At 40.4% G+C, this 23,479-nt stretch overlaps 1 protein-coding gene and 1 long non-coding RNA gene across 3 annotated transcripts; one reads left to right on the plus strand and one right to left on the minus strand.

The window, feature by feature from the left end:
- The first annotated feature begins 1,844 nt into the window (after nucleotides 1-1,844).
- On the plus strand, nucleotides 1,845-21,764 carry zdhhc3a (zDHHC palmitoyltransferase 3a). Of its 2 annotated transcripts, none has more exons than XM_083989949.1 (7): nucleotides 1,845-1,873; nucleotides 5,579-6,043; nucleotides 6,798-6,922; nucleotides 7,446-7,542; nucleotides 7,782-7,863; nucleotides 9,231-9,361; nucleotides 21,109-21,764. In XM_083989949.1, the coding sequence occupies exons 2-7, from the start codon at nucleotides 5,693-5,695 to the stop codon at nucleotides 21,313-21,315; spliced, it is 993 nt and encodes a 330-aa protein (XP_083846075.1). In that variant the 5' UTR covers nucleotides 1,845-1,873; nucleotides 5,579-5,692; the 3' UTR covers nucleotides 21,316-21,764. The 2 variants fall into 2 exon arrangements, with proteins under 2 accessions (XP_083846075.1, XP_083846076.1); XM_083989950.1 differs by lacking the exon at nucleotides 21,109-21,764 and adding an exon at nucleotides 16,202-17,459.
- Nucleotides 17,865-19,920, minus strand: LOC310999515. Its single transcript, XR_014596055.1, has 2 exons — nucleotides 18,966-19,920; nucleotides 17,865-18,933 (listed from the first exon to the last, which is right to left on the minus strand). It is a non-coding gene; the product is annotated as an uncharacterized lncRNA (long non-coding RNA).
- Nucleotides 21,765-23,479: the final 1,715 nt, after the last annotated feature.

A 23,479-nucleotide genomic window follows, 5' to 3' on the forward strand; every position in this document is an offset into this window, starting at 1 on the left:
CTGCTGTACCGCTCCCACCAGGCAGTCTTTAGTGTTGAATACCGAGGAATCAGGGCTTGAAGAACATTGTGTGACAAAGTGAAAAAAGGAAAGAAAAAAAGAAAAAGAAAGAAATTACAGCACCAGATCACTTGTTTTTACTGAAAATGTCGAGAGCAATGAGTCTCAGAGGCATTTGTCTGTATGCCACTGCCCTCTAGTGATGATGACACAATAGAAGAGTTTGTTAAAGCCCTCTGTCATTTGACTTCATGTTTTACAGTAATGCCTGATTGAACAATGTCAGAAATAACAATGAGCCATTATAACCATCACAGTAAATCTCTAAGTAGAACAGCACGGACTCATGAGGCTTACAATATAGATAACAATAATGATACACACCCAAGGACATTTTACACAGCAATCGAATACATTCAGAAAGAAAATGAAATAATGATACATATTCGCCCGCACTTTTATGAATACAAGCTTATATATAAGTTGTATAACTTATAACTTATTGTGTATGTACATGATGCATACTGTACATAATTCTTGATGAATTGCAAAAGAAATAGAATACAAATCAATTAAATAACATTACCATGACTGACAACATGTGATTTGATCACCTATGATATTTAGTCAAATATATGCCGTTCATGAAAGTTGCCACAATAAGGACGGAAACACCAGTGGCAGTGATGATGAGTGTCTCCAGATGTACAGCTGAACCTGAGTTGAAACTGAGTTGCAGTGAATAACGTGTCATGACAGTATTTATTTTGCCCCCCAAAAGTGAGCTAAGTATGGTGCATGTGATCTTTATAAAAATGCAAACGATTTTATATTATCGTTCATTATTATGATATTGCCTAAGTTTAAATTGATTGATTGGAACCTTAATTTATCCCTGTAGGGAGATTCAGTGTCCAAAAAGAGAGCCAAGTCCGTGTGCAGTGCCCGAGTTAAAACGAGGTGAGAAGTGCAGTTCTCTGTGCAGGTAGGTCAAATGTCAGAAAATAATTTTAAAATACTATATACAGTTGAAAAAAAAAAGGAGTTCCTGTAAACATCTTTTTTTTTTTAGTTTCTGTAAAATAACCCTTCAATAAACCAAAATCCAATCAAATACAGAGCAAATAACAGAGAACAACATAATACATCCAAAGGCAACAAAACTTTGTTTCACAATACAAAAACAGTTTTTCATGGTAAAATGCAATTAATAAAGCACATTTATATTATACGCCAGGGGGAATTTATAAGTTTACAAAAACTTTTTCAAGTTTTCACATATATTGATAGTCTTAATCGCTTTCTGGTTGTTTGAAAATTTGATGGAGGTTATGTATTGCTTGAGCTCACCGTTAAAAGCAGTAAAGGAAGGTTTTTTTTAATGAACTTACATTTGTGAATATGAAATTTTGCCATTAAAATAATAAGGTTGATAATAAAAGTTATGTTAGCTTTTTCCTTGTTTTTTTTTTTCAGGTCAGGGAGCCCAAACAGAACATTCCTCCAAAACAAAATAAAATCACCATCAACATTGATAGCAACAAAATTACAAATATCACTCCATAGTTTTTGCACAATAGGGCAGAGCCAAAACAAATGGGTCACAGTTTCAGCATGTACAGAACAGAAAGTACAATTCACATCAATGTCTTTTTTAAAAATCTTTTTAACAGTAACAATAACAATAGAAATCAAAAAAATATGTTTCTGGGATATCTGGGAATGTCCTGTGACGTCATGCCCCGGTCACGTCGGCTCCTCTCTCCTACGTGATGACGTATTGTTGTTGGTGGAGGGGCGGGGCTGCTGCTGCGGACGGATGCTACGGAACAGAGCGTCAGCGGAGCGAACCGGGAGGATGCGCGACTTCCAGGTGAGATTCAGCGCTGAAATAATCACAGTTAATCTCAGGTGAAGGTGTAGAAAGAGAGAGAAAAGAGAGAGAGACGCGGGCGGAGGTGAACCACCGCTTCACAGGTGAGCGAGGGTCACTGACCGGAAGTGGACACTAGGACAGGTTAGACAGGCTCGTCCTCTCCCTGCTGCTGCTGACACGACTGTAGCTACGCAAGCTAAGAGCTAACGTCGTTAACGTTAACCTGGGGCTGACGTTAAATGTGTAACGTTTGAGCAGGTAACGGGCCTTTAAACTGTTTAATCTGACGTTACAGCTTTCTAAGATTAGTTTTTACAACGTTTTACTTTACTAGCACTTCACCTGGGTAAAAAAATGTGCCTATGTAAGCTCATAGTATGTTTACCGAGCTCTGACAGAGAAACTTTACAGGTCAGCTGTTAAAAGACAAACCAGTTTAGCCTATCTGTTATTGTTATATGTAGATGTATATTATCTAACATCAGTAATACCATGTTTGAGTCATGTCACATGTCTAAGCGTGATATTAAGAGTTTTGACGTCCTTGTAAGGTTGAACAAGTATCTAATGAGTGTTATGGTTATGATTCCCTTTTTCTTTTCATTTGTTTATTCCAATTATGGGATTGAAAAGGAGCAGGATGAAGAGAATGTATAATACCTGCTCCTTTCTTAACACTTACATCAGATGAAATGTCATAATAATGAGCTGGTTTACAGCCAACAATATCAAAACTGTTCTTTTTTATTACATGTTTTTGTATAATTTCCCTATTTTTTTTTTTGCTTATACATCTTCTTAAACTGGATAATATTTGATATTTGTACAGCTTTTTTTTTGTCTTCGACTGTTAAGGAATTCCATATTTTGACACCCACCACAGAAATAGCTATACGTTTGTTTCGACTTAGTGTTTGCAGTCCAGTCCAGGTCAGGTCAGGTCAGGTCAGCTCCCGGTGTGACCCGTCCATCCACTCAGTTATCTCTCTCATTCAGCTCCATTGCCTCACAGACTGCAGAGGTTGTGCAGCTCCCTGCAGCTCACAACCATGTTTGACCTCTGTACTGACAAGAGCTCTCGAACGAAACCTGCTCACCTGCTCGGTTCTCACCTCCAGCTTCCTGTTATGGGATGTTTGCATTATTACTACTAGTGTGTGCACAGAGGGCAGATACTTCTTCATTCTTCTTACTTTGTTTGTCTCACTTCAGTATATTCAGTTAAGTGGGTAACACTTTATAATAATACACTATTAAGCATTAGTTAAGCATTAATAAATACAGAATTCTTCATTTATAAAGCATGAATGAAAAGTATGTAGTTTATAAACACAGTTAGTGCTTATCAATGATGAGTAAAACATTTTTAACTGTGTTTATGAACTGTGTTATAAATGATAATTCAGTATTTAATGCTTAATAGTGTGTAGTTATTATAAAGTGTTACCGTTCAGTGTTGAAATGTGTTGTCAGTATAGATGTATGGCCCTGATAGGACATCTTTAGTGTACGTATTGGCTCTGATATGGGATGGTTGCTGTTCACCCTCCACTGGTCATGTAGTCAGGCTGCATCATCTCATTGCACCAGATCCACACACATAAGGTCAAGTTAACATCAGTGTGTGTACCTGCGATAATTTACATTTATTAACACACTCATTCAATTTTAATTGATTTATATAGGAAAGAAGGCATAATGCATATTTAATATGGACATTTGAATGTAAACATGCCAGATTGTGGCCCCCAGGCTATAGTTTCCATCTGCTGTCCCTTAGCAGGTTGATGTTATGAAGCAGAGGAGACATTCAGAAAGTAAAAACACTAACAACAAAAAGACGGCAGAGAAGAATAAGACAATAGATTTATATAAGAATTGAAACACTAGTAGTGAAGTGCTATTAACACACAGTGTGAAACAGCTAACTAGAAAAAGGGGGTTATTGTGATATAATAAAAATGAGTTGCATAACTGTTGTGTTGACTAACTATTGGCTCCCGTCCCGTTGTGCTTTGATCGTGGGGTATTGATCGATTCAGCTATTGGCACTTTTCCTGCTCCAAACTACTGTCGTATTGGCAGCTTTTAAAGAATCCACTAACGGTCGACCTCTGGTTGTCACCGCGCACTAGTGTAGGGTTATAAAGTATTGTTCAATATGAGGAAGTGTCACATGAAGCACAGACGTGTCTTTACTGTAGAGGAGGGAAGTTACGTTTCCGCAGCATCATCTATCTAACCGTCCGTCCGTCTGTCCGTCCATCTATCTATCCCCCTCTCTCTATCTTTCTTTCTTTCTTTCTTTCTTTCTTTCTTTCTTTCTTTCTTTCTTTCTTTCTTTCTTTCTATCTAAAATCTTTCTACCCACTTTCTCTGTCTTTTTACTTCTTTCTTTCTTTCTTTCTTTCTTTCTTTCTTTCTTTCTTTCTACCCCCATTCTTCGGTCTTTTTACTTCCTTTTTCTTTCTTTCTACCCCTCTCTCTGTGTCTCTTTCTATTGTTCTTTCTTTCTTTCTTTCTTTCTTTCTTTCTTTCTTTCTTTCTACCCACTTTCTCTGTCTTTTTACTTCTTTCTTTCTTTCTTTCTTTCTTTCTTTCTTTCTTTCTTTCTTTCTTTCTTTCTACCCCCATTCTTCAGTCTTTTTACATCCTTTTTCTTTCTTTCTACCCCTCTCTCTGTGTCTCTTTCTATTGTTCTTTCTGTCTCTCTATCTCTTTCTTTCTTTCTTTCTTTCTTTCTTTCTTTCTTTCTTTCTTTCTTTCTTTCTTTCTTTCTTTCTTTCTTTCTTTCTTTCTTTCTACCCCCTTTCTCTGTCTTTTTACTTCAGTCTATCTATTGATCCATCTATCTATTTGGACAAAACAGGATTTTTGAAGATGTCAGTTGGACTTTGGCAAAAACTTGATGGGAAAGGTGGTAAATCTGAACAGGGAAATTCCCTTTCTCATGAAGAAAAAAGATAAGAAGATAACTACAGTAGATTAATTATCCGTCTCTCTCAGCTAATCAATTAATGAACTAATTCTTGGAGCTCTTTATTTCAGAAGTTCCCCTCACAGCTTCCCAATTCCCATTGTGAGCTTATCAAAATTATTCTTTCAACCAAAAGAAAGAGTATCCAAGTATCCAGTTCATGATATGTCAGGAAGAGAGGAGCAAACAACACACACACGTACACAAATAAAATGCTTTTGCCTTATGTTATGTTTATTTATTCGATATGGACATCACAAATAGACTGTTCCAGTGGACAGAACAGATGCTTTGCTTGGGTGTGTTTAGCACATGTGCTAATTTTCAACACCAGTCCATAGGCGGCAATTCAAAAAGCACAGAACATATTATCAACAGTATAAGATAAAACCAAGTGCATGACACTACTGTACACCATGACAGTAGCATACTAAAAAATACAGAACACAAGATCAACGAGAGGAGACTGAGCAAACAGAAATCTAACAGTAAAAATAGTAACAATGAAAAAGTCCATATTTATACATGTGAGCATTGTTGTTTTGCTTTTAACCCTTTATTAAACGAGTTTGTATCAGTCTCCAGTTTCAGGTGAGTGGGTAAAGTGTTCCATAGGTTAACCCCTTTTATTGAGAAGGCAGACTGTCCAAATGATGTTGTACACTTGAGAAAATCTTTTGAAGAATCAAACTGTATCTAAATCCAACCTGTTCCTCTCTCCTCAGCATGTGGTGACTGAGGCGTGAAGACGTAGTGTGTGTCAGGCGGCGGCGGCAGCAGCAACAACAGCAGCAGGAGGAGGAGGAGGAGGAGGAGGAGGCATACAGCTTGGATGAAGGATGAAGAGCCCGGTGCACCGGTGCAGGGACGTGGAGCATGGGCGCGCGCACGCCAGCGACGGGGCGGGGACCACCACCACCACCTGCCTGCAGAGCGAGCAGCGCATCCCCATCTCCAAAGACGTCATCACGTCCTCGTCGGCCTCGGCCATGTGGTTCATCCGGGACGCCTGCGGCATCGTGTGCGCCGTCATCACCTGGATGCTGGTGCTGTACGCAGAGTTCGTGGTGCTGTTCGTGATGCTGCTGCCCTCCAAGAGTCTGACCTACAGCATCGTGAACGGGACCCTGTTCAACACGCTGGCCTTCCTCGCCCTCGCCTCGCACGTCAGGGCCATGTGCACCGACCCTGTACGTAGTAGGGATATAACTCACACACACTCACACACACACACACACACACACACACACATAGAAGAGAGGATTTAGGTCTTATCTTTGAATAACCCTGAACTTTAATTAAATTACAGCACATTGAGCCTCTGCCTATTTATTTCAACGTGATGATTAATTAGCTGAGGATTACTAAGGCAGGGACACTGCAGGTGAATAGGATAAAAATGTAAACTACCGTAACAGATATCACCATGAAACTTCCCAAGTTTATCACTTGCAATAAGACCAATATTTTTTGTATTACAACTTGTGTCACATTTTATGTTTGAATATGTAAATGAGGCAATATCTAATGAAATATGCACTATTTTGAATACATTTCCAGAACCAAAATCTGAACAATAGATAAAGCCACTTTTTCTTGTTTTATTTTATTGACACATTGGAGTCAGAAGTTTTTACTGAGAGAATTTTGCACATCTCTTTTTATCACTCTGAACAAGAAATACTGTCACCAGCCCTGAAAAATTAAATTTCGCCATGTTTTTAGGAATAAAATGTTGTATAAATCAGGCTGTGAGTGATATATCAACAATTCTCTCAGTAAAAACCTTCAGAATATAGACAGGAATAAAACTGGAAGGTTTGGTGTCTGTACGACGTGCCGCTGAAGTGGAGATTTGAGTCTGAGGAAAAACAAATTTTGAGAAAACGGCTTGTCTTGTCGGTGTCTTGTCTAAAGTTGTCCTGTGTGTTTCCTTTCCTGCAGGGCGCTGTTCCTAAAGGGAATGCTACTAAGGAATACATAGAAAGCCTTCAGCTGAAACCGGGGCAGGTGGTTTACAAATGTCCAAAGTGCTGCAGCATCAAACCCGACCGAGCGCACCACTGCAGGTAGGACGGGAAATCCTCTCTGGAACGTCTGTGTTTGCATTCACAAGTCCAGCAACATGCTCCCAGCCTGAGCCGTTCATTTACAGGCCACTAATTACGTGATAATGTCAAGAAATAGCTAAGAAATAGCGGCCAATTTAACTGTCATGTTTTTCATGAAGGCAAAGATTACACATGCTTTTCATACTTTGAATTTTTTGGGAAAGGCCAGATTATTTTGCCACCAAGTCCTTGCAATTGACTGTTATTTATGGGCTATTTCTACGCAATCAATCATTAGTTCTTGGCTATATTTCTCGACATTACTATAAGATTGACTGTTATTTCTTGACTATTTCTTGACATTATCACATAATTAGCTGCCTGTGAATTAAAGGGTTACCAAAAATGTCAAGTATCACTGTCATTTCGAACTGCTTCTTCCCAGAATGCAATGCTTTTCACTTTCCTACTGATGTTGTCCTTCTGCACAGTTTCCTTTTACCCCCGTGTGTAACTCGCCGTCGTCTCGTCTCTCCCACAGTGTTTGCAAACGCTGCATAAGGAAGATGGACCACCACTGCCCCTGGGTCAATAACTGTGTCGGGGAGAACAATCAGAAGTACTTTGTGCTTTTCACAGTAAGTTCACTGCAATAATAAGTCTATTCTAATATATGCTGACCCAAACGTAGCATTAGATCATAAACAGAAGATGGGGACTGGGAGGAAGCGTTTTTATTTGTGTGTCACTGTAAGATGTGCATCAGTGCAGTACAGATGCAGCTGAGAGGGTTTTTTTTAATAATAACCTCTATTTGCAGTTGGTGTGTGTGGTGAACCGTCCTTCATTGTGTCCTCTTTTTTCGTTTTTAACCCAGATGTACATTGCACTCATCTCTCTCCACGCTCTCGTCATGGTGGTCTTCCATTTTCTCTACTGCTTTGAAGATGATTGGACAAGTGAGTGTTTCTCTTTTTTTTTTTTTTTTTTAAAGCTCCATAGCCCTCAATGTCCTTCACGCTCAAAAAAAAAGAAAAGAAAAGTAAGGCTGTTTTCAGAACCCAGAGCTGGAGCACTGAACTGAATTGTGATGCAAATGAATATAAATGTTATAATATATTATAGCTTTCTTGAAACCAGGATTTCTCTCAGGAAAAGGTGATTGTAGTAGCTGAAGCACCCATCCACCCTTTTTATCTGGACTTTTTTTCCAGCTGTAAAAAAAAATCTATCTTAGTGTGAAGTAAAGCATAGAATAAAGAAGCAATTTGCAACTTTAAAAGTCAGGAATCATTGAATATTTTTATTGGAATGAATTTCCTATGATTTTTTTTACACTATAAAATCAAATATTGCTTAAAAAGTTTGTCCCAACACTGCTGCAGATGTTCCCAACACTGTGATGTTTCTACCTTCTGTCCAGTTCATAGAAAACCAGCCAATCCCCCCCCCCCATATCCAGCTGTGCAGGATATAGATCAATAACTGATAAATAACCAGATAGTTTGACATTCAGGTCTCAAGACTGCAACATAACTAGATCGAGTGTTGTCAAAGGAACTCGCTTTGGTTGTATAATTTTAGAGAGCCTGCAGGACTTTTAAGGTCAATTTTAAGATGCTCAAACTGGACTCACATGCTCCCTCCTCATGGTTCTGGTTAACAGCCGAGCTGCCGGGTTGTGAATGAGCTGAAAGGAGCCTGGTTGAATAGTGAATTACAGTAATCAAGTTCTGCTTCAAACGGAGACATGAATCAGCCTTTCAGCATCTTTTACTGATTTATGAACGTTCATAGCTTGTTTTTCTGAGGTGGCGACTTTATGCCAAGACGTTTCAACTCTGATTTAACTCAGGGAAATCATTTTCCACAGGTGATTCAACATGAATGACACTTTAAAGTTAAATTTTTTATAAATCGAATCATATCAAACTCTATATCAAGCGACTTCACAGGGTAAAGTGAAGACAAATTATACAGTAGCTCAGGTTTACTTCAGACAAAAGACAGCTTTCATTTTTTTTTTTGGCTGAGACGTAAAAAAAAATCAACAAATTTGATCAGTAACCTGCTAAATCTCTGTTTCCCAAACACTTTTTTCTCCCCCCTCCCTCATGATGAAGCAGCTTGAGCAGGTGACTAGTGAACGCAGCCGTGCACCGACCTGCTTCAGACTGAGCTGTAGCTGCTGTAGTTTCTCTGACTGTAGTTGTAGCAGCTCCTCATGTGACCCTTCTTCTTCGCCCTGTCACTTCTCTTCCTCCATGTCCCTCCATCCATCCTCCCCTCCCTCCATCCTCCTCTCCTCTCCTCTCCCCTCCCCCAGAGTGCAGTTCCTTCTCCCCCCCAGCAACAGTCATCCTCCTTATACTCCTGTGCTTTGAGGGCCTCCTCTTCCTCATCTTCACCTCTGTGATGTTCGGCACCCAAGTCCACTCCATCTGTACCGACGAGACTGTAAGTGAACCGTTGAGCGACCACAGCGATCCTCCTCCTCTTGATCCGTTTTTTAACTTGCTGCTGCTCTCCGGCCACTCTTTCTCAGATTTTTCTCCCTGCTGCTTTTACCCTCTGCTTTTTCTTTTTTCTTTTTAATATTACTATCTTTGACTTTCTCCTTCTGATTCTGAAACTGTTACAGCAAAGTGATGTTTGTCCCTCTGCAGCCTGAGCTACAGAGCACTCAGAAAGTATTCAGACTGTAGAGCTGGGCGCTTTCTTATAGGGATGAATGCTCATGAACACTCCCATTAGGGAAAGTATGAATTGGATTAATTGCAATGAGCAATGAGTCCTAGATGTTGGTTTTGATAGTTTTGTGGTTAATTGTCCAGCTTTATTTCAGACCACTGCAACTTTTCCCCATTTTGTTATTTTGCAGCCTTACCTTAAAAAATCTTTATCAATCTGCTCTACATGACACAATGAGAAGAGAACAGGAGATTTTTTTGCAAATTAGGGAAAATTTAAATATCACATTGATGCAAGTGTCCAGACCCTCATGATGATTTCATATCTCTTGATCATTAATTAGTTGGACATGAGTTAGAAAGGCCCACACCTGCTGAGACACGGTGTCACAGCTGATGATGCAGATCAGGTCCAAGAAACTTAAGAAATAAGGAGGAAGGCATGTATATATTAGTTAAGGCATATTCTCTATAGTTATAAAGTCCAGAGACAGACCTGTGTGGAGGCAAAGATCTGGAGAAAGTTACTGAAGGAGCTCAGTGGTTCTCACATGGAAGAAGAAACAACCAGGACACTAAAAGAGAGAGAGAGAGATGTGTATATGTGTTTGTATACATCTTTATATATGTATATGCCTATTAGAGAGATAAAGATTAGTGATAATATATTAGAATAAATCCAGCTATAAATTAACTTTCTGACAGATTATAGTGACAAGGAAGCTTGATAGTTAATTTATGAATCGGGGGTGGGAGTAAATAAGTTTCACTTCTTCCCACTCCTTTTCGGATATGAAAAATCAAATTATTTTCATTTTCAATTATTTTTATTTTTAATGTGTTGTCTTTGTAAAGTATTTATTTGTTATGTCTGTCCATTACTGTTTATTATTTCTTATTTCTTTTAACATGTCCGAAATAAACTGAAACTAACTAAGAAAATAGAGAGAGAGACATTGGTATCAGAGGTGACCAGGAACCTGTAGAGGGGAGAGACACTTCCTGAACGTTACCAAGCAGCTCAGCCTTGGCTTCACCAGACAAGAACATCTGGTTTCTCTCAGGCTCAGTGACCTTTAGCGGCTTTTGTTTTACAAAGTTTCACAGAAGAGAGACAGTTTTCTGTGGCCACAGCCCTAGAGGAGTCCTGCTGGTTCTTCTGCTTCCTCCAGTCCACACAGTCCTGTCTCTGAGCTCTGCAGCTGCTGCTTCCTCCTCATGGTTTCTGATCTGATCCGCATCGTCAGCTGTGAGACCTTATAGAGACAAGTGTGTGTCTGTCCGCACATCATGTCCAGTCAGCTCAGTTTTACCACAGGTGGATCCAGTCATGGTGCAGCAACATCTCAGAGATGATCCAGAGAAATGGACTTTGACATCCCAGTAAAGTGTCTGAACACTTATATTAATGTGAGATTTGAGTCACATCTGTAAAAACTGTCATTATGAAGTATTGAATGGGTAAAAGTGAGTTTATAGATTGTAGCATGAGCCTGCAACATAACAAAATGTGAGAGAAGTGCAGGGGTCTGAATACTTTCTGAATGCACTGTAGTACAAAGTACAGCAAATTCCCCAAAGCAGAATCCATGGCTGCAGATATTTTCTGACTGGTAGTGTTCAGAGTCGGTGCCTTTGATGTAAATTCATGGTTTCTGTGACATGAGACCGGTGTTGGGTAGAGCAGGGCTGAGGACGGCGACCACAACGGTTACATGTACATACACAAGTCAAAGTTTCACATGGTCGCATTGGTGCAAGTGCATGATGATCTTTAGTCAGACAAACCTAAACAGCAGAGAGAGACTTTAACTGGGCCGGTGAAGAGGAAACGGATGTTTAGACCACGCCGGCCAACGCAGCACCTGTTGCTCAGAGCTCATATGCTTCTTTTGAAGTTGCATAACTACAGATGATTAGAAGATGGGTCATCAAGTTCAACACTTAGATTTCAAACCCTCCACACTGAGAGCAGAAAAATAATATTTATATTTATATACCGTATGTGTTCTGCAACAGCTGTTTCAGTGCCCAGACTATACAGATGTGTTGAACTGTACCGGGGAAAACTGCACAATGTTTTTTTTTTTTTTTTCTTCTGCACACATAGCAACAGTCTCATTCATCTTAAAGTTACAATCTGAAACTTCTCCACATCAAAATGTCTAAAATGACTGGAGCTGTCATTCACAGCTCTGGAAAAAATAAAGAGACCACTCCAGATGTTTCTCTTCATGTTTGGCAGCCAGCACTGAACAGGTGATCTGAACCAAATCATATTTATCGAGGAAGATTATAAACCACTGCTGTGATTAAAAATGCAGGTTATTCCACTAATGTGGATCTCTGAACTGAAGTTAATAACTTAGTGTTGTGTTTTCTTTGCATTATTATTTAAGCTCTGAAAACACTGCATCTTCGTTATTTTCTGCAAATACATTCATTAAATGATGATATTTTTGTTTTAAATCTGGGACAAATGTTGTCAGTGTTCATTTTACTCAAACACATGCCTATAAATAGTACAGGGATGCAAACAGCGCGCCGAAAAGCGAAACTCGCTTTTTTCATGACCAATTAGGTGACTTGTGTGAATCGTTCAGATCCGAAGAGTTTTTGTTTTTGGGAGGGGGGGGGGGGGGGGTCTCAGCGTCTCAGCTGGGAGGGGGGGGGGGGGGGGGGTCTCAGCTGGGGTCAGTAAAATGTTTTTCTAACAGGCTGACAGTGACAATCACGTGAAACTGAGGCGAACTCATTCATGGTTGTCTCTGGTTATAGCACATTATATAGGCCTATATGTCCATTACACACTTTTAGGCCTTAAAATGTCTTAAATTTGTTGAATTATTGTGTTCAAGACTTAAATAAGACAGCTCTTAAATTTTCGTATGCCCACCATGGGCGAGCATTTCGCTCGCATTTGCCCCTAAAAAAAAAAACATGTGTGAACCAGGAAAATCACAAAAAAGAAAGAGCACAACCTGCGATTGGTCAAAAACTACAAATCCCACAATCCTCTGGCCTCAACAATAACAGTAGTTGTGTAAGTAAGGGAGAGTGGAGCTGTCGGTGAAAAGAGGAAACAACGCCACGTCTGGTCCTGTTCTATGTTGTTCGTTCACACCGTCACCGTTTATTCGTTACGTCCGCGGTGTAAAAGGCCGTGACGCAAAGACGCGATTAGGCGCGAGACGCGGTAGACGCGACTTTTTTTTTTTGCGACGCAATACACCCGATTCTTTTATGGCGACGGGACCTTCGCGTCTTCGTCTATTTCATCGTGTTTGGTGGGAAGACCCAAAGGGGCTTCCCACTCAAACACGAGGAACGCTTTTTTTTCGCTCGAGCTTTTACGCGCAACCAAACGCGAGATACGCGAGATACGCGAATTAGCGCTCGTTTTCACTCGTTTCAAAAAAAAAATTCACTACAACAAATTTTTTTTTTTTTTCTTTTTCAAAGGAGGTTAAACCGAAAGCAACTGGACTTAGTTATTTACTTATTATAACTAAGTCCAGTTGCTTTCGATTTAACCTCCTTTGAAAAAAAAAAGTATAGGAAGACGTTTCACCTCTCATCCAAGAGGCTTCATCAGTTCATGTAGCATCTGACCAGGCTGGGACTGGTCCAACTATCTGGTGTGGAGACTCAGTATAAGTCCAGTTGCTTTCGATTTAACCTCCTTTGAAATACTATGACCTGGACAAATGAGAATATGCACAGGCCTACAACAACATTTCTGCGATAACGTGACGCACAGTATACTGTTATGAGACACATTATGGATCCCAACTGTCTTTTTTTTAGAGGATTTTTTTTTTTTTTTTTTACCAAGAATGCGCCCAAAAAAATCATGATCCAGGGGCCAAAATTCGAAACAAATATATATATTTTTTAATCATAATTCTCATTATTCTCCTGATGTCGGTTTAATGTAAACAGATTGCGCTGATATGCGTCATGTGACAGCGGGGCAGAGCTGCAGCTGCTGTGCTGTGATGGACCTGATCAGACTGGTGGTGGTCCACAGTCAATCAGTCCCAGAGCCTTCCTATTCACCTCCAATGTAGACGCGACGTGCGCGCTCGTTACCCAAAGCGGCGCGTATCCGCGTGCATTCGGTGCGACGGCGCCGCCGTTTTCCCCCCCGTGCATGTCCGTTGCTGTGTCAGGCAGGTGTCTCCCACGGAGCTCTGCCCCGTTTCAGAGGTGAAGGAGAGACGTCGCCTCCGCGATGTAGAATGTGTTCAATTAAAGTGAAACTAACACATTATATCGGCCTATATGTCCATTACACACTGAATGGGATGTTAAATCCCATGTCTTTATTTCTTCAGTTTATTTTAATAGTAATAATTATGACTAACATTCAGTGAAGACCTAAAAATCAGTATCTCCAAAATTGAAATATTGCAATGGTTTTTATTTTTTTTAAAGCATTTTTAATATAGAAATGTTGGCCTTCTGAAAACGGTCCATCTATATGCACTCAATACTTGGTTGGGGTTGAACTACTGGAAATAGACTTTTCTGTGATATTGTTAATGGTGAGCCCCCCCCCACGACAATTCCTCTCTTTTTTGGTCCTGACCCGTTTGCATCCCTGATAGTAAAACCAGAGCATCTGATCATTTTGAAGTGGTCTCTTTCATCTTTTCCAGAACTGTATATTTGCTGAGTTGTGTTCTTTCACATTATCCCAAATGTTTCCAGTCATTTTCTAACCCAACTCATTTTCAAGTATTTCAGTCAGATGTAGGATTTCCGTCGTTAGTGACCTCAGTCTTAAGTTAAGGGAGAAAAAGGCTCAGCTATCAGCAGCTTGAGACGCCCTTTCCTGTTTTCGCTGTAGAGCATTAATGATTCACTGATTATTAAATAGAAACTGCTTGATTCAGTGTTTCTATCACCAGGTCTGTTTGTTAAACAAACTTTAAATGTGAACCTGCTTTAATCAGTGTTTTTACTGGTTATTATCACTGTCTAATTTTGATTTGGTTCAAATGAGAGACCCATGGTGGCAGAATGACAAACTAATGTGCTGCTGACTGAACATGATGCATGCTGCTGCAGTGGTGACCTGCCACAATGTCAACACACTGAGTGCCACATATTGATTTTCTATGGCGTTTTTTTTTCTTTTTTTCTCACTACTTCCAACAGCTCAGGTCTTATTTAAATGTGGAGCTGAGGATGACATTGATTGACTCAGCCTCTCCTTGCACACAAACATATTGACCACTCACCCCTCGACTGTCAAGAGTCAGCTGGGAGAAGTCTGGTCTCATCAGTGGACCATTAAATCCTGGTCTTCTCTATGAGCCTGTCATTCAGGGTGCATACTAGCGCAACGCTCACTTCTTTCATATGCAGCTGCAGCATCCCCCACCATGACAGGCGTCCCTGTTAGGTTTAGGTGAGGTGCACGACACACTACAGGTCAGCTTCACTGTGTCACATGAGGATTAAAACCTGCAGGAGACATGCAATGCAACTGCAGGTTTTTATTTCCAAGAAACATGAATCCGCGGTCGGCTTGTTCCACCGTCTCCTATGATTAGAGGATGCAAATCCTGTATAATCTCCATGATTATGATTTGCAGGAGAGCTCTGGCTGGTTGTTTTTTGTGTTTTTTTTGCATTCGCACTAAAAATAGAATCGTGTTTCTTGCGTTTCAGAAGCATCACACTCACTTTTGCCCACAAATAAATGCTTGTTGACTTGAAAATGTATTTTAATTTACACTGTGTATTATCTCCACGTTTACACAGTAAAAGAGCGAGAGGGACCAAAATGATTTAAAGGGATAGTATAACATTGCCATAATCCCTATAGTCTTAGCAGTAGGTTTGTTACCTTTAATTGTCGGTGCAAGCTATTTTTAGAACGGCGGAGCAGAGCCGCGAGCTGCTCAGAGCTACACTATGGAGGCTGATGGGATTTCTTGGTTTCCCTCATCAAACTCATCAAATACACAATCCAACAACTCCACAACGCTCTGGTGGACAAGTTGTGACCTGCACATTCACCACGCTATGAGATAATAACAGAACGTTACCAGACAGAGTTGTTTTGGAGGTAAATTCATGCAAAAGCGCTGATGCGCGTTCCCGTCGGGGGCAGTTTTTCATCAAGCAGTCTCTGCATTTACCTCTAAAACAACTCTGTCTGGTAACGTTCTGTTATTATCTCATAGCGTGGTGAATGTGCAGGTCACAACTTGTCCACCAGAGCGTTTTGGAGTTGTTGGATTGTGTATTTGATGAGTTTGATGAGGGAAACCAAGAAATACCATGAGCCTCCGTAGCGTAGCTCTGAGCAGCTCACGGCTCTGCTCCGCCGTTCTAAAAATAGCTTGCACCGACAATTAAAGGTTACAAACCTACTGCTAAAACTATAGGGATTATGGCAATGGGCCAATTTGCCAAAATTGAACTATTGCTTTGATAATGAAGGTGGGAGGGCTTTGACATGAGGGAGGGTTTATGACCCAACTTGATGACATGTTTGACATATTTAGCTGTTTTGAGAGAAGTTATTATTTTCTTAATCTGGTCCCAGAAGCACAACAACGTGGACTGAAGTTTGGTTGTCTCTCGTTTTCAGGGAATAGAGCAGTTGAAAAAGGAAGAGAGAAGATGGGCTAAAAAAACTAAGTGGATGAACATGAGGGCGGTATTTGGACACCCTTTCTCCTTTTTGTGGTTTAGTCCCTTCTCCACCCCTGACCATGGGAAGGCGGAGACATACCAGTATGTGGTGTAGGAGCTCAGCTCATGCAGGGAACCAGGCAGCCGGGTCAGAACCAGACAACCAGCCAGCCGTCGCTGAGCAGAGGCTCTGGCTGTCGTTCTGTCGCCGAACATGAACTGTGTCCGTCTGTCTGTCTGTTTGTCTGTGTGTCGCTCTGTAGCCGTGGACTGGCTGCTCATCTGCTTTTTTTTGTGTTGCCAAAACCCTTTTAAGTGCGCTCGATTGATCGACGACGTCATTTCTGTGTTGCCTTGAGTCGCTGAGAAAGAGAAACACTATTTTCTTTTTCTTTTTTAGTTTGTGAATCCTGTTTGCAAACACTGTGACCAGTCTGTTTTTATTTTTATCTGATCTACTTCTCTTTGTGTTGTATCAGAAGCCTTGTTTTTCTTTCTTTTTTTTTATAACTGACTGTCTTTTCTTGCTTTCCCTTTGATGAACGGTTATTTAAATTTAATAATGGAAAAAAAAAATCATGTTTTATTAACATTTCCATCTCTGGTCATGTGGATAGTTTCACAAAGTGTTCAGACCCCTTCGGTTTTATTATGGAGTCAATTATTATTCCCTCATCAGTCTCAACTCAGTAGCTCATAATGACTAAATCGAATATTTAAATATTTTAGATATTTTAACAAAATGTATTAAAAAGGAAAAACTGTAATATCACTTTATTATAAATCTTCAGACCTCGCATTTCTCTGAGTCTTTACACTTTGACTGGATCCACCTGTGGTAGAACTGAGCTGATTGGGCATAATGTAAACACACACACAGACTTATGTCCAATCAGAGAAATGGAGGTTGAATACTAAACGTCAATGTGATATTACATCAGTTTTGTCTTTAATAGTTTCTATAAAGTCTGTTTTAACTTTATCATTATGGGATGTTCGGTGTAGACTGATTTGGGAAAATAAAAATATTTTCTTTTTCATTGTGAAGAGAATGAAATTTCCTGAGGGCTACAATTTCTGGTTATTTTCATTGTATATTAATGTCAAAATCTCTTTTATTTTGAAACTCTAAACTCCCCAAAGCAGCAAATAATCTCCAGTACCTAGGACATTATACGTTGCTGTTAGGTTTCCCAATTGTTATCCATTCAGATCTGAGACATTGCAAATAAAATACAGGTAGAGGTAAGGTTGTAAGTTGTAAAAATGGAGAGAATTAAACTTGTAAAGGGGTCCAGTCGATCAGAGTTAGATTCACAATCTTGTGTCTTTTAAACTGTGCCAAGTGCATCACATAAAAGGTTGTGGTTGTGAAAATGTCTTATAATCCAACCAGTTGGGTAAAAAAAGAAAATTAGTATTTGACGTCCTGGCTTGTTGAACTTGGCGGGTGTGTGACAGAATAACTCATGACTAAAAACACTAAAAATGTAAATTGCTCTCTGAATCTGATGCATCAACCAGTTTTTAACTGTAAAATACTGAACTTTGAACCTAATGATGAAAAAAAAGAAGATCAATGACTAAAATGTTTTATTTCAGTCTCACATCATGAATCTTTTTTTTTTTTTTTTGGTGTTACTTGTCCTTTAATCTGAGGTAAAACAAGCCAGGAGGTTTTCTTGTTTCTCCCTGTTCCATCAGACAGAAGCTGATTATTATGAGCTCGCCTCGGTCTCTCTGACTCATCCTTACAAAAGCTCTTTGAGGAAGACGAACTGGTTTCAGTCGGAACAATATTGTGAACTTGAACGAGGTTGATTGAACGTTGCTGACGGCCGACCGACCGACCGCACGGCGAATCAGAGAGGATTCAGACGACCCAACACTGTGTTGTGATGCAGCCTGATGCTGTTGGTCCCAAACTCTCATTCTGCTTTTGGAAAAACCTTCAAGGCAGTGAAAGTTTTGTTTTTTTGTTGGTTTCAATTCTTTTTTTTAGTTAAAGGTAGAGTCTGTAGGTTTCTTTGCTGCAGTTTGTAAACTCAACATTCAATTTCTCGGACTCAGCTGTGCAAATATGGCATAATAAGTGAACAATACAATATCCTCATTGGTAGAGAAGCCCATTGGAGAGAAGTCTATATTTTGTGTTTTAGGAAAATCCTACAGACTCTGCCTTTAAAGCTTGACGAGAGGGAAAAAACAAACAGATGTAAATGGTTTTAGCATCAGGCTGCAGTGTAACCAAACACAGGGGTCTGAATACTTCCTGAACACGCTGTGTGATGTGATGTGATGTGTGGACTCTGCCCTGGTTTGCAGACAGCTCTGCTCTCCTGCAGTAACACCGACGCTGCCTCAGTCTGTGTGTGTGTGTGTGTGTGTTTGTGTGTGTACTGTATGTGTATGTGCATCACGATCAGTTGCCAGAGAAACGGTTCTTGAGCTCCGGGCACATGTGTTGTTTTCGATGTCTGTGAGCTTGTGCCAAATTTAACGAGCGATTAAACTCCTCAGAAATGAAATGACACTGATGCTAAAACAGTCTCTGCTGCACAAGATGTGTCGCTTGTTACTAAAGGAGTTAAAGGGCAGAGCTGCATGTGTTACAGATGTGCAGCAGCTGGATTCTGAACTCATTTAACAAAAAGCATTAACTCAACTTCCACTTTTGAATTTATCTATCTACAAAACTGGCAAACTCACACATATTGTACTTATCGTTTTAGAGTTTCTCCTGTTTCTGCTCTTTGTTTACATGATATATGGTTTGTATCGTATGTGAATGCATGGAGCCGGGTGAAGAGAGGTGACGTGTGACTGTGCGGACAGAGTGATGGTGGAGTGGAGATGATGATTTGTTTTTTTGTTTTTTTACAGAAGTCTTTCTAAAATATTCTGCAGATATTTCAGCAGATGTGCAGAGAATAAATACTTCTCAGTTGCAATGCAAAACAAACCCTGTGTTCGCTCGCTTTATTTGAACGCAGCAGGCGATTAAAAAGAAATGTCTCTTCCTTCCCTCCCTTGCATACACTTCTTTTTCTGATTTCTCTCATGTCCTGCATTGTTAAACTTCCTCCTCCTCCTCCTCCTCTTCCTCTGTCCTCGTCCTCCATTCTCCCTCCTTCCACTTTACTTTACTGTGTAATCTGGTTTCTTTCCTCCCCTCCATGCGATCTTCTCTCCGCACTCATGCATTCGCTTTGGTTGAACTCACTCTGCCTAAAGCTTTCTGAAGCAGACAGCCTAGAATAACCTTGACGGAGGTAAGCTTGCAAAACAGAGGTCAAATTAGCCGTCTCATCCAAAGCTTAACACATCTTCAAAGCATGTTCATCTCAATCAGAGGAGTGCACTTTTCTTTTTATTTTTCTGTTCTTTTCTTCGTTGCTGTTTCAGATTCAACCAAACATGATGGATGAATGAGTGATCCCTGTGGTGCATGCTCTGTTTTTGAACATTTCAACAACAAAAAAATCTCCTTCTCCTCGTGCTTAGGTGTCTTTGTGTTTTGTTTTTTATTTTCAAAGCGCATGTGCAGTGTTTTATTCAGTCTTGGGCATGTTTCTTAGATAGAAGACTTGAATTATTCTTCTCAGTGGGGATGCACCATAACTGTCGGTAAAGATATTGGCAAATGACGTCACACCGATAAGTCTGATAATGAAAGTTTTCGCCGACTACAAGAGCCAATTATAATGAGCCAACAGTGATTGAATCTTGATTTAATTATGGTCAGAACAAAGTAAAAACAAGCACTGATGTTGGTTATATTATTTTGTTAAAGGGATAGTTCAACATTTTGACAAATTGGCCCATTGCCATAATCCCTAGTCATAGGAGTAGGTTTGTTACCTTTAATTAATTGTTGGTGCAAGCTATTTTTAGAACGGCAAAGCAGAGCCGCGAGCTGCTCAGGGCACAAACTCATCAAATACGCAATCCAACAAATCCAAAACGCTCTGGTGGACAATTTGTGACCTGCACATTCACCACGCTATGAGATAATAACAGAACGTTACCAGACAGAGTTGTTTTAGAGGGAAATTCATGCAAAACCACTGATGCGCGTTCCCTTTGGGGGCAGTTTTTCGGCAAGCAGTCTCTGCATTTGCCTGGAAAACAACTCTGTCTCGTAACGTTGTGTTATTATCTCATAGCCTGGTGAATGTGCAGGTCACAACTTGTCCACCAGAGCGTTATGGAGTTGTTGGATTGTGTATTTGATGAGTTTGGTGAGGGAAACCAAGAAATCCCATTATGTAGCTCTGAGCAGCTCGCGGCTGCTTGATTGGCGGCTTCATCAAAACCACATGCACATGGCCAAGAGGAGGGTTAGCAAAACAGAGGAAAAGCGACCAGACTTGCATAGTTCCCCTTTAAATTCATCTTTTCTCACTATATCTTAGCCTTTTTTAACCTCAGGTGTGTATATAAACGATTTGATTTGTTATCGGCTTTGAGAAGAAATAAGTTATTGATATCGATGTAAAAAAGAAAAAAAAAAGAAAACAGTTATCGTGCATCCCTACTTCTCAGGCTTGTCTCACATAACTCTCATGTCCCTACATTGAATAAAAGAGCTTCTAGTCCTTATGTGACAAGTTGGGAGTAAAGCACACACACAGTTTTTATTTTTTTCTAGTCTGGACAGTTTTACTTGTGTCTGAGAAGCTAGCCCAAAAAAACAAAAAAAAAGCTATTAAACCATATTATTTTGTAAGTGCTGCCATCAACTCTGTGTCATAGCTGTGACTGATGTGCATGCAGAGGAGCGATCCACAGTCTCTCGGCTCCTTTCACCTCACAGCTTGCTTGTGTCTCCTCTTCCTCCTCCTCCTCCTCCTCCTCCTCCAGGGCATCGAGCGTCTGAAGGGCGAGACGGGGAAGTGGGGGAAGGTGCCGTGTCGGGAGGCGGTGCGGACGGCGTTCGGGGGCCCGTTCTCTCTGTCCTGGTGCAGCCCCTTCAGCGGGCTGAGCTGCAAGAGGAGCCCCCAGGAGCACGTCACCGTCCCTCAGGGGGAGATCATCGAGGAGGACGTCATCGAGATCCCACTCAACTAGCTCAGTCTAAACCTCGGTGGAGCCTGTCGACCGAGCTTTTCTACTACGTAGCAAGAAGCCATCTGACCTGAAATCTGGGAGTTTATATTTATATATTTTTATTTTTTATCTCCATTGAACATTCACATTCCACACGTCCACTTCCTGTCTCAGCGGATTTCAGCCATGTCCGAGGTACTTTAGGGAAGCAAACTATTACCAAACCTCAGCATCTTGTCCCTTTATAAAATGCACTGTCATTGCACACACTGTAAAGAGAATCTTATACTCCTGTGAATATTATCTTTTAACTGTTTTAACTCTGCAGTATTTTCCCGTAAAGGGATAGTTCAACATTTTGGCAAATTGGCCCATTGCCATAATCTGTATAGTCATAGCAGTAGGTTCGTTACCTTTAATTGTCGGTGCAAGCTATTTTTAGAACGGCGGAGCAGAGCGGCGAGCTGCTCAGAGCTACGCTACGGAGGCTAATGGGATTTCTTGGTTTTCCTCATCAAACTCATCAAATACACAATCCAACAACTCCAAAACGCTCTGGTGGACAAGTTGTGACCTGCACATTCACCACGCTACGAGATAAAAACAGAACGTTACCAGACAGAGTTGTTTTAGAGGTAAATTCATGCAAAACCACTGATGCACGTTCCCGTCGGGGGCAGTTTTTCATCAAGCAGTCTCTGGATTTACCTCTAAAACAACTCTGTCTGGTAACGTTCTGTTATTATCTCATAGCGTGGTGAATGTGCAGGTCACAACTTGTCCACAAAAGCGTTTTGGAGTTGTTGGATTGTGTATTTGATGAGTTTGATGAGGGAAACCAAGAAATCCCATTAGCCTCCGTAGCGTAGCTCTGAGCAGCTCGCGACTCTGCTCCGCCGTTCTAAAAATATCTTGCACCGACAATTAAAGGTAGCGAACCTACTGCTATGACTAAGGGGATTATGGCAATGGGCCAATTTGCCAAAATGTTGAACCATCCCTTTAAATCAGTATATTATAGAACTATCTAGTGAAGTGAAGGAGCTGGCTGATTTAGGAGAAACATCACGCACAGTGACTGTACTCTGCTGCCTTTCTCTGAGGACTTTAATTCACCTTGTGCCTTAATCTTAATCTTTCTTTTATGAACAAATGTTTAAGCATGACACATTCTGTTTACTGTCCAGTCTTTATCCTGTGACCTGTGTCTGACTGCAGTCGCCATTTCCATCCTCATCCTCATCCCTCCTGTGGAAAACAGATGGTACCTGCCCGACTTCCTGTTATTTTCGAGATTGCTGTGTAATGAGTGAGCTGGAGAGCGGCTGCTCAACAAGGGCTTTTAAACTGTAAATGGGTGCTGGATGTCACGGGGCCACGCAAGTTTTTTTTTTTATATCATGTTTACATTATTTCAACAAGTCACTGTTGTTTTTCATTTTTGAATTCTATAATAAATCGATGGTTCGTATGAACTGTATGTTACAAATAACACGGTCTACAAGAGTTTGGGCCTTGAAAAATAATTGTGTTGATTTTTTACAAACCTGTCTGCACAGTTTTAGACCTCAAGGGTTTTTACAGCTGCCCTGAATTTTCTAATGGTAGAGTGATACGACGAGTACAACAACGTAACCCAGATACTGAATGCAGGTGTTTGTGCTGGTACATCATCAGTAACTCTACTCTCTCTGTGTGCTCAGACATCAAACTAAACTCACCACAAGGAACTCAGGGAATGAGAAGATGGAGGAGGAAACGTTCCCAACAATTAATTTCCCTGTTAATCACACATCAGAATTTATATCAAGATTATTTGCCTGGTCTGAAAATAGGAAAATACTCTTCACCTGTACAATAATTACAAGTCTAGAAGTTTTCCTTTTACCTCTGGACAGAATCAAACTGTTTCCTCTGCTTCCAGTTGTTCTGCTCAGCCAGATGTTTGTTGTAGCCTGACATTAAAGGTCCAGTGTGTAAAATGGGGGTAAAACCATGACATCTACCATTCAAATTCTAATTTGCAGCGCTCAGTCGCTTGCTCGCACTCACCCCTCCCGTCGGCAAAGTGACTGTGGCCTCTTGTGGCCTATATATAAGAGAAGAATTACAAGGCTACAAAAACCAAACAAATTCTATTTTATAGTGATTATACACACTTAATATATTCATGGGTAGTATATTC

Source organism: Trachurus trachurus (assembly GCF_905171665.1).
Source record: "Trachurus trachurus genome assembly, chromosome: 16".
Classification (NCBI taxonomy): domain Eukaryota; kingdom Metazoa; phylum Chordata; class Actinopteri; order Carangiformes; family Carangidae; genus Trachurus; species Trachurus trachurus.

Excerpts from the sequence above, each read along its gene's own strand:
- zdhhc3a (XM_083989949.1), top strand. The coding sequence starts at position 5,693 with ATGAAGAGCCCGGTGCACCGGTGCAGGGACGTGGAGCATGGGCGCGCG. Across the intron at positions 6,923-7,445 it reads GACCGAGCGCACCACTGCAG|TGTTTGCAAACGCTGCATAA; the intron begins GTAGGACGGGAA and ends TCTCTCCCACAG. Across the intron at positions 7,543-7,781 it reads AGTACTTTGTGCTTTTCACA|ATGTACATTGCACTCATCTC; the intron begins GTAAGTTCACTG and ends TTTTTAACCCAG.